This window comes from Eleutherodactylus coqui, chromosome 5 (genome assembly GCF_035609145.1).
Source record: "Eleutherodactylus coqui strain aEleCoq1 chromosome 5, aEleCoq1.hap1, whole genome shotgun sequence".
Taxonomy (NCBI): Eukaryota; Metazoa; Chordata; class Amphibia; order Anura; family Eleutherodactylidae; genus Eleutherodactylus; species Eleutherodactylus coqui.
This window is the reverse complement of record NC_089841.1, coordinates 159316444-159333239: the sequence shown is the minus strand read 5'-3', so window position 1 is coordinate 159333239 and position 16796 is coordinate 159316444. Positions and strand designations below refer to the sequence as shown.

The following is a 16796-nucleotide window of genomic DNA, read 5'->3' as shown; positions in this document are numbered from 1 at the left end:
CTGCTTATGCTCATCTCTCCAAGCTTCTTACTGTGTCCAGCGCCACCATAGCCTGTCTACGGTTCGTTGTAGTCTGCTGCAGCCAATGACCGAGCTTGGCAATTAAGTTCTGAGCTCGGTCACTGGCAGCAGCCTGTAAACAGTATGTCGGGGTGGAAACCTGGAGCGTCTGCACTGGAAACAGTGAGGAGCCAAGAGAGACGAATAGAAGCAGATTTGTTCTTTTTACACATGGTGAAAGCCTGGTGGGATAAAAAATGACTAAGTCGGACAAACTCCTTTAGTTCTATGTTGTGTTATGGAATTCCTCTGCTATTCCTACTAGAATTGTATGAATAAATTGACAACTCGGTATTACCAATCTGGGGTGTCCTTACACAGTCTGACACTGTTTAGTGTAAACTCCCATTTAGATGGGACGACAGTCGTATAAATGAGAGCAGGAGCAGGTGACGTCACAGCTAGGTTGTTGGCGTTCATGCAGATCACCGCTCAGCAGAGGGTAGTTTACAATCGGCGAAGTGTCAAACATGATTTTCATAATGGTTGAGAGTGAGTGACCAACAAACTGTAAAGGAATAGTGCACAATGGCTGTGCGTTTAGACGTGACAACGTGCAGATTAGTTTTGACTGAATTTTTCACGATAATCATCCCGTGTAAATGGCCCTAAGACACTTAGAGACATTCCTTTGACAAAGGGAGTGTCACCAAATTGTCTATTTATTCACTTATTTTTGGTAGAAATAACAAAAGATAAGAAACTTGATGAGAAAAGATGATCCAGAATTGTTGATTTATGTGTAATACAAGTATTTACTAAATAAGACAAGTCAGGATTAATGACAGATCTCTTAAGGAGTTTTGGTAGGATGGGCAGCAAAAATAATACATTAATAAAAGTAAAACAAAATAAAGCAAATTCATACTACTTCAATTCTCTGCTGCTCCAGTGCTGATGTTCCACTGATCTCTGCTGGTCTTTGCTTACAAATTGTCAGAGATGACGTGCCGTTCCCGCATGTGATCACTGCAATTTATGACGCCTCAGCAGTCATGTGCTGCACTTACTGCTATCGCCACTAATCGCTCTGCAGGGAAGTTTAGGTGAGTTCTCATTTGTTTTACTTTAGTACATTTGCTGCCTTCCCACAAATAGTTGAGTATATTTACTTTTGGCACCCAAAACATAAAATTGGCCACGTATTAGTAAATCATTTGCTTCTCGAAACCTGATAAACTCATTTTGTCATTGCATCAATTGGTAAAAAGCAACAGCTTTTATTATGGGCACCATAACAAAACAAGAGAATGTAAATTACCACATTTTGGCATTTATTCATACCGGTTATCCTGTGACAGATTTTCAGCTCCACCGTATATTATGCCTATGGACCATCATCTTTGAGAAGACTACAGCCTTCTGCAGACGGCTGGGTCGGACCCCGCTGCAAAAATTCTCGCAGAGGGATGCAAGCCGTGCCCCTGTAGTGACCACCGTGGCTCACCTGCACTGCCGTCTCCTTCGCTCTATGTGCCACCTGCCGCCCAACTGGCACATGCGCAGAGCAGAGCCGGCGCGTCAGAGGTGGCGTTTCTGTGCGGGCCTCTGCGAGAAATGGGGCATGCCGCAATTTGCTTACCACGCGAGTTTTCACTCGGTCAAATCGCGGCTGTCTGCATAGGATTGCATTATCTAATGCAATCCTATGGCAGCAGGCATTTCCGCCTGTGTGCAGGAGGCCTACCCCCTAGCCTAGAGGACTACTTTTTAATGCAGTTTTGGGAGATTGTCTCAAAGTGGTTTCACTGTATCTGGCTAGTTTTATGTGTTGGGTGGAAGTTCAGTTTTAAGAATGCTACTTTTGGCATTCAGGGCTAGAACTGCCATTGTTTTTAAAGGTTCATTGTCTGCATTCATCATATGATATAAATAACATGCCAATTTTATTCTGCAGGACAATACAATCGTGGCAATAGCAAATTTATATATATTTTTTTTAAGTGTTACTAGTTTTACACAATAAAAACACTTAAGAAAACAGTTGCATTTGAATCGCTGCGTTCCAAGCCCCAGAACGTCTTGTTTTTTATGCCAATGGATCTATGTGAGGCATTATTTTTTCTGCTGAATGAGTTTTAATTTCTATTAGTTCCGTTTTGGGGTACATGCGACTTTTTGGTCAATTTTTGTGCTCTTTTTGGGGCAGCAAATGAATGATAATCAGTAGAGATGAGCGAACGTACTCGGTAAGGGCGATTTCGCAATCGAGCACCGCGATTTTCGAGTACTTCACTACTCGGGTGAAAAGTACTCGGGTGCGCTGTGGGTGAGCGGGGGGTTGCAGCAGGGAGTGGGGGGGAGAGGGAGAGAGAGAGGGCTCCCCCCCCCCTGTTCCCTGCTGCTACCCCCCACTCTCTTCTGCAACCCCCTGCCCCACAGCGCACCCGAGTACTTTTCACCCAAGTAGTGAAGTACTCAAAAATCGCGGTGCTCGATTGCGAAATCGCCCTTACAGAGTACGTTCGCTCATCTCTAATAATCAGCAATTATGGCATTTATTCTTTTTGTCTTTTTTTCTCTTTTCTATGGTGCTCACTGTGTGGCATAAATAACGATTCTTGGCCTCCTCTGAACTTTTGCGTCAATAAATTAAGTCCACAGAATCTCCTTTTGCTGGATGTTTTGGCTTATTCTCAATATACTTTTGCTACTGTTGCACGAGGAAACTCCACTAGGTTGGCAGTTTTTGAAATACTGGTCCGACTAGTCTAGCTCCAATGACCATGCCTCATAAGTCGCTCAAATCGTTCTATTTTTCGGTTGATTTCATCAATAACATTTAAACGTACATACAAAGGACAGAAATCCCGGGGAGTGCTGCTCATTTGAACCTCTAATGAGGGTTCTTAGTCATAGCATAATAATCATGGATTGAATTAAGGTTTATAACATCTACTGAATGAAGGTGGAACTCTTTTCATTCCAACTTTCCTTCATGCATGGAACCCTTTGAAATTATCTGGAGTTCAGCATTGATTAGTACTAAAATGTGGTCCGATTTGTTATCTAGATCACAACTATATAGACGCTGTACCATACATATCGGAACAAAAGATAAGTAGACTCAGTCACCTTCACCAAATGTTTCTTGTAGCTGCAAATAAGATTTCCACAATGTTAACAAGGAACTTTGGACCATTCCTCTCTGCAAATGTGTCAGTAGTTCAGTATTTCTGGGATGTCTTGTATGTGTATAGCTTCTTCAGGTCATGCTGCAGCATCTCGATATGGTTAAAGTCAAGACTTTGACTTGGTTCTAAAACAGAAATCTTATTTTCCGACTATTCAGTTGACTTATTTGTGTACACTAGATACACAAAGTACTCAAGTAGTTTGGGTACATAAGTCTTGTTGCATTGCCCAATGTCTCTTCAGCTTGAGATCATGGACTGCTACCCTTACATTATCCTGTAAAATATTTTGATGTGCCTTATAATTAATTGTTCCCTCAATGATCGCAAGGGGTCCGGGCCCTGATGCAGCAAAGCAGCCCCAAACAATGATGATCCCTTCACTGATGCTTCACCGTTGAGATGAGGTTTTGGTGTGACGTGTTCTTTTTCCTCCAAACACAGCATTGTATATGGTGCCAAAAAGTTCCACTTTTGTCTCATCTGCCCGTTGGAACATTTTTGCTGAAGTATTCTCGGACATCCAGGTGGTCTCGGGAAAACTTGAGAAGTACTGCAAAGCTTTTTAGGACAGCAGCACCTTCCTTCGTAGCGTCTTTCCGTGAACACCATTTTTGTTCCGTGGTTTTTAAAAGTATAAACTGCAAAAACCTCTTAACATGTCCAAAGTCTTCTGTAGGTCTTTTCTTTTACCCTTGCATTCTTTCTCGCCTCTTTCAGAATTCCCTGGTGTGCTCTTGGAGTGATCTTAAAAGAATTGGATTATATATATTTTAGTGTGTTTTTACTAATTAAAATCCGATAGTGAAACATTGCATTTTTCTAATTTGTTTTTATTTTCTAATCTGAGATATATATTTTTTATGTACTAATTGTAGATATATACATTTTTTTATGTACATGACTATGGGAGTGGCTATTTTGTCTGCTCTACAGTTAACAGCATTCAAAGAATATGCTGTACAGCAGCTTCATGAGGCATAAGAAACAATTGGCTGGACCTGACTCATTGACTTCTATGGGAAACTATTCTAGGCATGTTGTGGGATCTGTACCGAGGTCGTTGTGCAGGGAGGGGGAGTAGCTAAGATGTGGCCATCCTCTATTGTGAATGGTGGTTCTTGTGCTAGAAGTGTTCTCTTTTATTATAGTTCTGTGTGTGATGATAATATAGAGGACTACTGAAAACCTTTCCCTACAGAACAGGAAGTCTCAGCCTGTCATTACGTTTAAGATACTTTTTACATTGGGTGATTTTCGGTGATAGTCATCCTGTGTACACATTGGCACTGAGCAAAAAATCGCTTGGACTCAAGTCACTTTATTTCAGCTCATGGAAGAGATCTCAGGCGCGCTCTGCTTCAATTCGATGAATGACTATCTCCCCTGTTTGACAGCACAAGAGCAATAGTTGTCCCATGTACACTACGTTGTCAAATTTGTTCACGTTTTTCAATATAGTGTTGGGCTGCCTTTGGCCTCAATGACTGCAGTAACCCTCCTAGACCTGCTTTTCATGAAATTCTGATAGATGTTTGGAAGGAGTTGCCACCATTGCTCAAGTAGAGCTTCAGCTAGTGAAGTGGGGGATGATAGGCAGCCTGAGCATGCACGAATACATCGTTCTGACTCGGCCGAAAGATGCTTAATGAGATTGAGATGCGGACTTTGGGCTGGCCAGTTATGTTTTATTTTGTGCTCCTCAAACCAAGTCTCAACATGATGTGCTAAATGACACTGTGCTCTGTCCTGTTGGTAGAGATATGAAGCTGCACCAAGTATTGCCACAGGGTACATAATGCCACATTCTCCAGAATGTCTGTATCCATTTGGGTTAAGAGTGGACTTCATTATAAACAATGGCACTACTCCTTCCCAGCAGAAACACCCCCCCCCCTCCACACACACACCAACCATTGTTCCAACCTAGACAGTAGCCTGTGAGGTCTCCTGAGAGTGATTTGGCAGGTGATGTGTGTGATACCTTCACAACCGGTCCAAGGTTGTGTTGTCCACATTGTTGGTTTATGAGGTCTCCCTGGACATGACTGCCCTGTGCAAACAGCAGATGTTTTCTATTTCTGTATAGCATTGCCAACAGTGGACTCTGGAAGGTCCAAAAGCGCTGCAATGACTTCCCCTGACTGGTTGCTCATTAGAGATGAGCGAGCACCAAAATGCTCGGGTGCTCGTTACTCGGGACGAAATTTTCGCAATGCTCGAGGGTTCGTTTCGAGTAACGAACCCCATTGAAGTCAATGGGCGACCCGAGCATTTTTGTATTTCGCCGATGCTCGCTAAGGTTTCCATGTGTGAAAATCTGGGCAATTCAAGAAAGTGATGAGAACGACACAGCAACGGATAGGGCAGGCGAGGGGCTACATGTTGGGCTGCATCTCAAGTTCACAGGTCCCACTATTAAGCCACAATACCGGCAAGAGTGCCCCCCCCCCCCTCCCAACAACTTTTACTTCTGAAAAGCCCTCATTAGCATGGCATACCTTAGCTAAGCACCACACTACCTACAACAAAGCACAATCACTGCCTGCATGACACTCTGCTGCCACTTCTCCTGGGTTACATGCTGCCCAACCCCCCTCCCCCCTGCACGACGCAGTGTCCACAGCGCACACCAAACTGTCCCTGTGCAGCCTTCAGCTGCCCTCATGCCACACCACCCTCATGTCTATTTATAAGTGCGTCTGCCATGAGGAGGAACTGCAGGCACACACTGCAGAGGGTTGGCACGGCTAGGCAGCGACCCTCTTTAAAAGTGGTGGGGCGATAGCCCACAATGCTGTACAGAAGCAATGAGAAATATAATCCTGTGCCACCGCCATCAGGAGCTGCACACGTGGGCATAGCAATGGGGAACCTATGTGCCACACACTATTCATTCTGTCAAGGTGTCTGCATGCCCCAGTCAGACTGGTAATATGTACCTTAACAGTAACCGCGTTGGTGGTAATGTGGTGGTGACTGCGGACCTAGTAGCGCGGTTGTATTTTGTTGGTTTTCGGAATGTGGCCAGGATTAAGTGGGCCGTGGCTGGGGGATGGTGGGGGGGCTCTCTTGTTGTGTCGGTAAAGGTGAAATTCTTGGACTGCCACCAGACGAACCAATGCAAAGGCATTTGCCAAGAATGTTTTCATTGTTGGAGGAGGAGGGGGATGTTTTTGAGGCACTACGTGTCCTCTCCACGTGTCCGTGGTTATATGCACCTTAACAGTAACCGCGTTGGTGGGAAATGGCCTCGCCGCCATCATGTCTTTGGGAAGCCTCTGTTTCCACACCCCAGAGACATACCATTAGCAGCGGTATAGGCAGAGCCCATAATTCGTAACATTTCAGCCGTAGCATTAGGACAGGCCCCACTAACATATCACTAGCAGCATTATAGGGGGAGCACAGTCTTCGTTCCATTTCAGTAATAGTAGCACTCAAGACAGGCCCCAGTAACAATTCCGAAGCAGCAGTATAGTGGGAGCGCAGTCTTCGTTCCATTTCAGTAATAGTAGCACTCAAGACAGGCCCCAGTAACAATTCCGAAGCAGCAGTATAGGAGGAGCATAGTCTAAGTTCCATTTAAGTAATAGTAGCAGCCTACACAGGCCCCAGGAACAATTCCGAAGCAGCAGTATAGTGGGAGCACAGTCTTAGTTCCATTGCAGTAGCTGCAGTATAGCCAAGGCCCAAGTTACATTTATGTAGCAAAAGTGTAGGCCAACCCCACACACCTTTCTGTACCATGAGTGCAGGCGAAGAACATAGAAATTGCTATGATTACACTGTAGGTGAGGGACCCAAAAAAATTGGTGTACCAACAGTACTAATGTACCTCAGTAAAAATTGGCCATGCCCAACCAAGATGGCAGGTGAAACCCATTAATCGCTTTGGTTAATGTGGCTTAAGTGGTAACTAGGCCTGGAGGCAGCCCAGTTTAACGAAAAATTGTTTCAAGTTAAAGTTCCAACGCTTTTAAGAGCATTGAAACGTATAAAAAAATTTTAGAAAAATTATATGAGTGAGCCTTGTGGCCCTAAGAAAAATTGCCCGTTCAGCGTGATTACGTGAGGTTTCAGGAGGAGGAGCAGGAGGAGGAGGAGGAATATTATACACAGATTGATGAAGCAGAAATGTCCCCGTTTTGGATGGTGAGAGAGAACGATGCTTCCATCCGCGGGTGCAGCCTACGTATTGCTTAGGTATCGCTGCTGTCCGCTGGTGGAGAAGAGCAGTCTGGGGAAATCCAGGCTTTGTTCATCTTGATGAGTGTTAGCCTGTCGGCACTGTCGGTTGACAGGCGGGTACGCTTATCTGTGATGATTCCCCCAGCCGCACTAAACACCCTCTCCGACAAGACGCTAGCCGCAGGACAAGCAAGCACCTCCAGGGCATACAGCGCTAGTTCAGGCCACGTGTCCAGCTTCGACACCCAGTAGTTGTAGGTGGCAGAGGCGTCACGGAGGACGGTCGTGCGATCGGCTACATACTCCCTCACCATCCTTTTACAGTGCTCCCGCCGACTCAGCCTTGACTGGGGAGCGGTGACACAGTCTTGCTGGGGAGCCATAAAGCTGTCCAGGCCCTTAAAGACTGTTGCACTGCCTGGGCTGTACATGCTGCTCGATCTCCGCACCTCCCCTGCTACCTGGCCCTCGGAACTGCGCCTTCTGCCACTAGTGCTGTCGGATGGGAATTTTACCATCAGCTTGTCCGCCAGGGTCCTGTGGTATAGCAACACTCTCGAACCCCTTTCCTCTTCGTGAATGAGAGTGGGAAGGTTCTCCTTATAGCGTGGATCGAGCAGTGTGTACACCCAGTAATCCGTCGTGGCCAGAATGCGTGCAACGCGAGGGTCACGAGAAAGGCATCCTAACATGAAGTCAGCCATGTGTGCCAGGGTACCTGTACGCAACACATGGCTGTCCGCACTAGGAAGATCACTTTCAGGATCCTCCTCCTCAGGCCATACACGCTGAAATGATGACAGGCAAGCAGCATGGGTACCCTCAGCAGTGGGCCAAGCTGTCTCTTCCCCCTCCTCCTCATGCTCCTCCTCCTCCTCCTGAACGCGCTGAGATATAGACAGGAGGGTGCTCTGACTATCCAGCGACATACTGTCTTCCCCCGGATCTGTTTCCGAGCGCAAAGCGGCTGCCTTTATGGTTTGCAGGGAACTTCTCAAGATGCATAGCAGAGGAATGGTGACGCTAATGATTGCAGCATCGCCGCTCACCACCTGGGTAGACTGCTCAAAGTTTCGAAGGACCTGGCAGATGTCTGCCAACCAGGCCCACTCTTCTGAAAATAATTGAGGAGGCTGACTCCCACTGCGCCGCCCATGTTGGAGTTGGTATTCCACTATAGCTCTACGCTGCTCATAGAGCCTGGCCAACATGTGGAGCGTAAAGTTCCACCGTGTGGGCACGTCGCACAGCAGTCGGTGCACTGGCAGATTAAACCGATGTTGCAGTGTCCGCAGGATGGCAGCGTCCGTGTGGGACTTGCGGAAATGTGCGCAGAGCCGGCGCACCTTTACGAGCAGGTCTGACAATCTTGGGTAGCTTTTCAGAAAGCGCTGAACCACCAAATTAAAGACGTGGGCCAGGCATGGCACGTGCGTGAGGCTGCCGAGCTGCAGAGCCGCCACCAGGTTACGCCCGTTGTCACACACGACCATGCCCGGTTGGAGGCTCAGCGGCGCAAGCCAGCGGTCGGTCTGCTCTGTCAGACCCTGCAGCAGTTCGTGGGCCGTGTGCCTCTTATCTCCTAAGCTGAGTAGTTTCAGCACGGCCTGCTGACGCTTGCCCACCGCTGTGCTGCCACGCGACACCGACTGCTGGCGACGTGCTGCTGCTGCTGACACATCTTGATTGCGAGACAGAGGTTGCGGAGGAGGAAGACGAGGGTGCTTTAGTGGAGGAAGCATACACTGCCGCAGATACCAGCACCGAGCTGGGGCCCGCAATTCTGGGGGTGGGTAGGACGTGAGCGGTCCCAGGCTCTGACTCTGTCCCAGCCTCCACTAAATTCACCCAATGTGCCGTCAGGGAGATGTAGTGGCCCTGGCCGCCTGTGCTTGTCCACGTGTCCGTTGTTAAGTGGACCTTGGCAGTAACCGCGTTGGTGAGGGCGCGTACAATGTTGCGGGAGACGTGGTCGTGCAGGGCTGGGACGGCACATCGGGAAAAGTAGTGGCGACTGGGAACTGAGTAGCGCGGGGCCGCCGCCTCCATCATACTTTTGAAGGACTCCGTTTCCACAACCCTATACGGCAGCATCTCAAGGCTGATAAATTTGGCTATGTGGACGGTTAACGCTTGAGCGTGCGGGTGCGTGGCGGCGTACTTGCGCTTGCGCTCAAACACTTGCGCTAGCGACGGCTGGACGGTGCGGTGCGAGACATTGGTGGATGGGGCCGAGGACAGCGGAGGTGAGGGTGTGGGTGCAGGCCAGGAGACGGTAGTGCCTGTGTCCTCAGAGCGGGGTTGGATCTCAGTGGCAGGTTGGGGCACAGGGTGAGAGGCAGCGGTGCAAACCGGAGGCGGTGAACGGCCTTCGTCCCACCTTGTGGGGTGCTTGGCCATCATATGTCTGCGCATGCTGGTGGTGGTGAGGCTGTTGGTGGTGGCTCCCCGGCTGATATTGGCGCGACAAAGGTTGCACACCACAGTTCGTCGGTCGTCAGGCGTCTCTGTGAAAAACTGCCAGACCTTAGAGCACCTCGGCCTCTGCAGGGTGGCATGGCGTGAGGGTGTGCTTTGGGAAACAGTTGGTGGATTATTTGGTCTGGCCCTGCCTCTACCCCTGGACACCGCACTGCGTCTTGCAACCTGCCCTGCTGCTGCCCGTGCCTCCCCCTCTGAAGACCTGTCCTGTGTAGGCGTTGCACACCAGGTGGGGTCAGTCACCTCATCGTCCTGCTGCTCTTCCTCCGAATCCTCTGTGCGCTCCTCCCTCGGACTTACTGCCCTTACTACTACCTCACTGCAAGACAACTGTGTCTCATCGTCATCGTCCTCCTCACCCACTGAAAGGTCTTGAAGGTCTTGAGACAGTTGCCGGAAGTCCCCAGCCTCATCCCCCGGACCCCGGGAACTTTCCAATGGTTTGGCATCAGTGACCATAAACTCCTCTGGTGGGAGAGGAACCACTGCTGCCCAATCTGAGCAGGGGCCCGAGAACAGTTCCTGGGAGTCTGCCCGCTCCTGAGCATGTGTCATTGTAGTGGAGTGAGGAGGCTGGGAGGAAGGAGGAGTAGCAGCCAGAGGATTTGGATTTGCAGCACTGGACGGCGCAGAACTGTGGGTGGATGATAGCTTGCTCGAAGCACTTTCTGCCATCCACGACAGGACCTGCTCACACTGCTCATTTTCTAATAAAGGTCTCCCGCGTGGACCCATTAATTGGGCGATGAATGTGGGGACGCCAGAAACGTGCCTCTCTCCTAATCGCGCAGCAGTCGGCTGCGATACACCTTGATCAGGAGCTCGGCCTGTGCCCACACCCTCACTTGGGCCTACGCATCCTCGGCGACGTCCACGTCCTCTAGGCTTACCCCTACCCCTCAGCATGCTGTATTACCAGTGATTTCCTAGGCAGGAAATAAATTGGCGCAAGCCTGCAGGACAAATAGAATGTTTCCCTTTTTGGGAAACGGAGGGCCCACTGACTATATTCAATCAGATAAGATATGTGTTGCACAGAAATGCAGTTATATGAAGTGCAGCACAGCGGAGACTTTTCACAGGCAGCAAATAAATTGGCGCAAGCCTGCAGGACAAATATAATGTTTCCCTTTTTGGGAAACGGAGGGCCCACTGACTATATTCAATCAGATAAGATATGTGTTGCACAGAAATGCAGTTATATGAAGTTCAGCACAGTGGTTACTTTTGCCAGGCAGGAAATAAATTGGCGCAAGACTGCAGGACAAATACAATTTTTCCCTTTTTGGGAAACGGAGGGCCCACTGACTATATTCAATCAATAATATGTCTTCTGGCCCTGCCTTCACAATTCTCTCCCTGTAGTATTACTGCAAGGCGCAATGCTCTGCAGACAGCCGATTTTGAAAAGAAAAAAATATGCAACACTGCTAACAGCAGCCTGCAAAGTACTGCACACGGATAGATGTGGCCCTAAGAAGGACCGTTGGGGTTCTTGAAGCCTACACTCACTCCTAACACTCTCCCTACCTAAGCACCACTTCTGTCCCTGTAGTATTACTGCAAGGCGCAATGCTCTGCAGACTGCCGATTTTGAAAAAAAAAAAATTTGTGCAACACTGCTAACAGCACCCTCCACAGTACTGCACACGGATAGATGTGGCCCTGAGAAGGACCGTTGGGGTTCTTGAAGCCTACACTCACTACTAACACTCTCCCTACAGCAGCTCCGGCACCAGCAGCACTTTCCCTCAGCTAACTCACAAGACATCTGAGGCGAGCCGCGGGAGGGGCCGACTTTTATACTCGGGTGACATCTGATCGCCCCAGCCACTCACAGCAGGGGGGTGGTATAGGGCTTGAACGTCACAGGGGGAAGTTGTAATGCCTTCCCTGTCTTTCAATTGGCCAGAAAAGCGTGCTAACGTCTCAGAGAGGAAACTGAAAGTAACTGGATCACCGCGTGGTGCTCTTTAAGAGTAACAAGCATCCCGAACACCCTAATATTCGCACGAATATCAAGCTCGGACGAGTACATTCGCTCATCTCTATTGCTCATGTGACATCCTGCCACCATATCCCAAGTGGAATATTCCTATGTCAATACACCTAATACTCATCTGATTTGCATATGCCCTTAGCCTGACAGCACACGGTTGGTGAGGCAGTCTCAATACTTTTGTCAATGTAGTGTGAAAGTACCTTTTTATCGGTCAATGTGAAAACTGCAGGATTTTAGGATTATCCGATTAAATATAGATTACGACATTGAAAATTCACATGGATGAACAAAAATTGTAACATAAGAACTTAATTTATAAAATAGGTCAATTTCTGATGTCCCAATGCCCTTAGCCCTTTCGCTGCTATAAGTTTTTAGACATGTACCTTGGATGGTCAGGATAGATATATATAACAAAACATAAATTGAAAGTCGTAGGAGTGGTGGAGGGGTAAAAGCTTTTACAAATATGAATAGCATGGTTATTGCATAGAATGGAATGAATATCAAATTAAAAATAGTATATGGCCTCCCTCACACAGGTGTTGCTGAAAGTGCCGCAATTCTACTTTCGCTTTCGGCCGCAGGGAGCAGCGGCTGACAGTGGAGCTTAGCATACCTCCTCATTGATGAATGTCCCAGATAGAATAGACTCCGCTCGAAAATCACCGCGCTGGAAAGCGCCGCGGTCGAGCGGCTGTGTGAGAAGCCCCTTTGAAAACAATGGGAGCCTTTGACAGTGTTTAGCGCTGCGCTGAAAGCTGAAAAGACGTCTGTGTGAGAGAGGCTTAAGATTATAAATATTGAAAGGACCAGAGCATAAAATGAGGAACAAAGAAGAAAAACTGAAAATAAAATCAGCACATAAAGCAAATGGCTAAATACATGGCTTCCAAGTGAAAATTGAAGTAGCACTTTAATTCTCATTTTAAGTGTCATCCATAATGCAAACTAGATAGTTCTTCATTAAAAACGAGAGTTGGCTAGATAAATGAATAAGAAAGATTTTTTGACGATATGATTAAAATAAAAATCGTAAACAAATATAAAAGTGCTTTAAAAATCAAGCTTTAAAAACCATATCTAGGCTACGTCCCTTTTGAATGGAATGATTATTAAAAAAAAAAAATCTATGTGAGTAAAAGTGAATAATTGTTCAGTTAAAACATGACCGAACGATAATCGTTTACTATGTGTTCATTCATTTTATACAGTGAATGTGAACGACTGAACGATTTCTCGTTTGAACGAGCCAACAATGTATCTGCCGGTATAGGCAGGCTGATCGAGCGAACACTAAAAATTGTTCGCTCTTCAAACAATAAATCAGCTCGTCTAAATGGACCCTTAGAGAGGTGATCTATAGATCCTCTGATCTCAGCGGTATAAAAGGCAGGACTCCATTCAATAAGAGTTAGTGAATATTATGTAGATAGGTCTTTCTCCAAAAATAGATGATATGGCAAAAGGGCACAGGCTAGGAGTGAGTATAATATCCCATATGATGTAATATACTTTTAAATAAAACCAGCAATTTCAGCCACACTGTTATTTCAGTACAGATTGCGGTATGTGGAGAGGACCAATCAATAGTACTCACCATCCAGGGCATCAGTGGTGCTGGGATGTGTGTCTCAAGTCAGAGAATAGCAATGAGCTTTTCCTGCCCTGACTGGAGTTTTAAATAATAGATCTAGCGGGAAAGCAAGTGCCTAATATGCACTCTGTATCGCCGCCTGCAATACGAAATGCAGACAGAAGCAAAACCTCAATAAAGAAGAACGACCGGCATTAAGGGGTCTAATGGAGAACCAAGATATGCCGTACTTATCCGCAATGCTACTAAAAGGTGGTAATACAGAACTGTGATGTGATTAGATAGATAGATGCAGCCATGAGAATCCCTTTGGACATTGCATACTATACCGCTATCTCTATGGATCCTACGAATGAAACAGAAGCCCTAACCTCTCTGGTTCAAAAGACATTTAATAATCATATAAATTAGAAAGAGGGAGATTTTCTAAATAACTATTGATCATCTGAGACTTTTGATTTTTACCTTCTACCCAAGATACAAAAAGATATCCAGAATCCACCTGGGAGACCAATCCTATCAGGAATTAATTCAATACAGTATATCAATACATCAACATTCTGCTCTAGAGTTAGGTCAATCTTAAATCATATATAAAAAAAAAAGGACCCTACATAATTCCTGAATTATGAAAGATATACAAATGGTCACCTATTCCCCATGATTTAGGAATAAATACTATCACATCAGTTTAAGATTTTGATTGTATAATACTGCTTGAACAGAAAAAAGTATTTTAGATGGGATACATTTTATCATAGCAAATAGTTTTGCTTTTAATACAAAGTTTTTATACAGATAAGAGGAACCGTGATGCGGACGAAATTCACAGTTTCATGAATTAAAATGCTCCCCCCGCACCCCCCATTTTTGTTTTTTTCCTACTCCCTTTTAAAAAATCGTAACTCCTTTATTTATCCAATCGACGTCGCTGTATGAGGGCTTGTTTATTGCGGGACAAGTTGTAGTTTTCAATGGTTCTATTTATTATACCATATAATGTACTGAAAAAATAAAACTTAAAAAAAATTCTAAGTGGAGAGAAATGAAAAAAAAACAAGAACAACATTCCACCATGTTTTAGTGGGTCCTGTTTCTACGGCGCACAAGCTACAACAAAAATGACCTGATATCTTTATTCTATGGGTCAGTACGATTACTACGATACAAAACTTGTATAGTTTTTTTTTTTTTTGCAGTAGTACTTTATTTTTGGTTTTTTTTAAGATATTTAATTTTTTTACATTTGTGTCCATTTTCTGCGCACAATAACTTTTATTTTTCTGTCGATATAGTTGAGTGAGGGCTCATTTTGAGCGATATGTCCTGTCGTTTCCATTGGTACCATTGTTGCTTACAATTGACTTTTTGATCGCTTTTTATTACATTTTTTCTTGGAGATAGGGTGACCCAAAAAAGTGCATTTTAGACGTTCTTTCTTTTTTTTCAGACCACGTTCATCTTGCAGGTAAAATAATGCATTAATTTGATAGATCGGACTTTTACGGCCACAGCGATACCAAATATATAGTTTGTTTAATATTTTGATATTTTTATTGCAAATATGGCAAGGGGGGGGGGTGAACTTTTATTACTTAGAAAAAAATAATAATAATAATTAGTAAAACTTTGTTAATTTTTTACTTTCTTTTAGTCCTCCTAGAGGACTACAACCAGCCAAGCTTTGATCGCTCCTGCAGTATGACGTAATGCTATAGCATTACATCATACTGCTTTTTGACAGGCAGTCTATCAAGCCACCCCGATGGGGATGACATGATAGGCAGTCTGCTGAGGCAGCCCTGGGCCTTTTAGAAGGCCCCCGGCTGCCATGACACCTGCACGGATCCCCCGATCTCACTGCGCCGTACGGGGCGTTCCGGGAATTTAAATGCCGCTGTCAGAATTGACAGCGGCATTTAAAGGGTTAATAGCCGCAAGCGGCCGTGTCAGCTGTAACAAACAGCTAATGCTCGCACTGTATGGAGGGAGATATCGGTGCTATCTCCCTCCATACACGTCCTGAAACAGCAGGATGTAAAAACACTATAAGGCCGTCACTAAGGGGTAAAAAAAAAAAAAAAAAAAAATGATACATACTTTTAGCCAGTTCAAAAGACTGCAAAGTATTTGTATAAGGAATAAAGACTATCTCCCCAAAGTGATACCGTATTAAGGAGAGGCTTAGACAAAAAGACCCTCCTAACAGTCTGGTCAGAACGGCCTAAGTAGGTAATTCGTTGATACAACCATCCAGCTTCTCCCATTACAATAATGCGCCCCTCTCAGCCTGTTAACTGGGCGAAATCCTTGATTGCATCGTAGAGGCGTCTAGTGATCGACAAGTTCTACACAAGCCATAAAGTAGATATAGTACACACAAGTAGCCTCTGAGAGACTTTTTATTGGCCAAGGGTGGAGCCACTTTTAGTTCTTCGGGTGGCAAGACCATTCATCTAATCATGCCACAACTCTATTCATTTGCATATCTGCTGAGATGTAACTGCATGCCGAGTTTTGCAACAAAATGACAACTTCTAAGTGCTTGATAATGAGTGGATGTCAATCCAGTGCCTATAAGATTGTATTGATACTGGTTTAAAAGATTATCAAAAATGCTAAAGCAATGAAATTTGTTACAAGACGGTACATATTCATTGTAGAACATGTTTTTTATTTTTTTTAAACACAACACGTGTATTATACATAATAAGAACATGCTAGTGTGAGTAGGTCAATGAAAAGCCATTTACTTTCATTGACTCCATTCACTGTGCTAGGTTGAGCCTGCCATTACAGTTAGAAAGAAACCACAAAATAAATGGATCGTTTACTGTCAATTATACTGTACCCGATATATTTGGTTATTCACTCATATGTAGGAGTTTAAGCATTAGACCAATTACAAATAACAATGGAAAGATCTTAAAAGGGGGGTATTTCCATCTCAGATTTTCATAGTCGAGGTGGGAAACTGCTGCTATAGTTACCAGTTACTCGTCCAGCAGCTACAGAAACAGGTGAGCGCTTCAGCCCAGTGCAGTTCCCGTAGCTCTCATGCACTTCAACAAGGGCTCTTTCACACTTATGTTTTTCTTGCACTTTTTTTTTTACCGTGAATGTCAATGGGACTTTCTAATGTTAAAAACGCATCACACAAAAACTGCAAGTTTGAGATTTCTGTGCGATGCGTTTTTAACATTAGAAAGTCCCAATGACATTTGCATGAAAAAAAAATAACGCGCAAGTGTGCAAGAGCCCTAAGAGGTATAGAAATAGCGCTATGCTGAAACGCTCAGCTGTTTCCAACAGACAGTTGGAATTAGAGGGC

General features: G+C 45.4%; 1 protein-coding gene across 2 annotated transcripts in view; it reads right to left on the bottom strand.

Annotated features, from left to right (window-relative positions):
- The window catches only part of YDJC (YdjC chitooligosaccharide deacetylase homolog), a 46974-nt gene that overhangs the window by 9283 nt on the left and 20895 nt on the right, over positions 1-16796 (bottom strand). The window contains exon 7 of one of the 2 annotated variants that reach the window (XM_066603512.1): positions 3808-3941. The exons of the other annotated variant lie outside the window; for it this stretch is intronic. Within the exon in view, the coding sequence (XP_066459609.1) occupies positions 3823-3941 (119 nt within the window). The 3' untranslated portion in view covers positions 3808-3822. Of the gene's footprint in view, positions 1-3807; positions 3942-16796 lie in introns of those variants that run through there. 2 annotated transcript variants of the gene reach the window in all.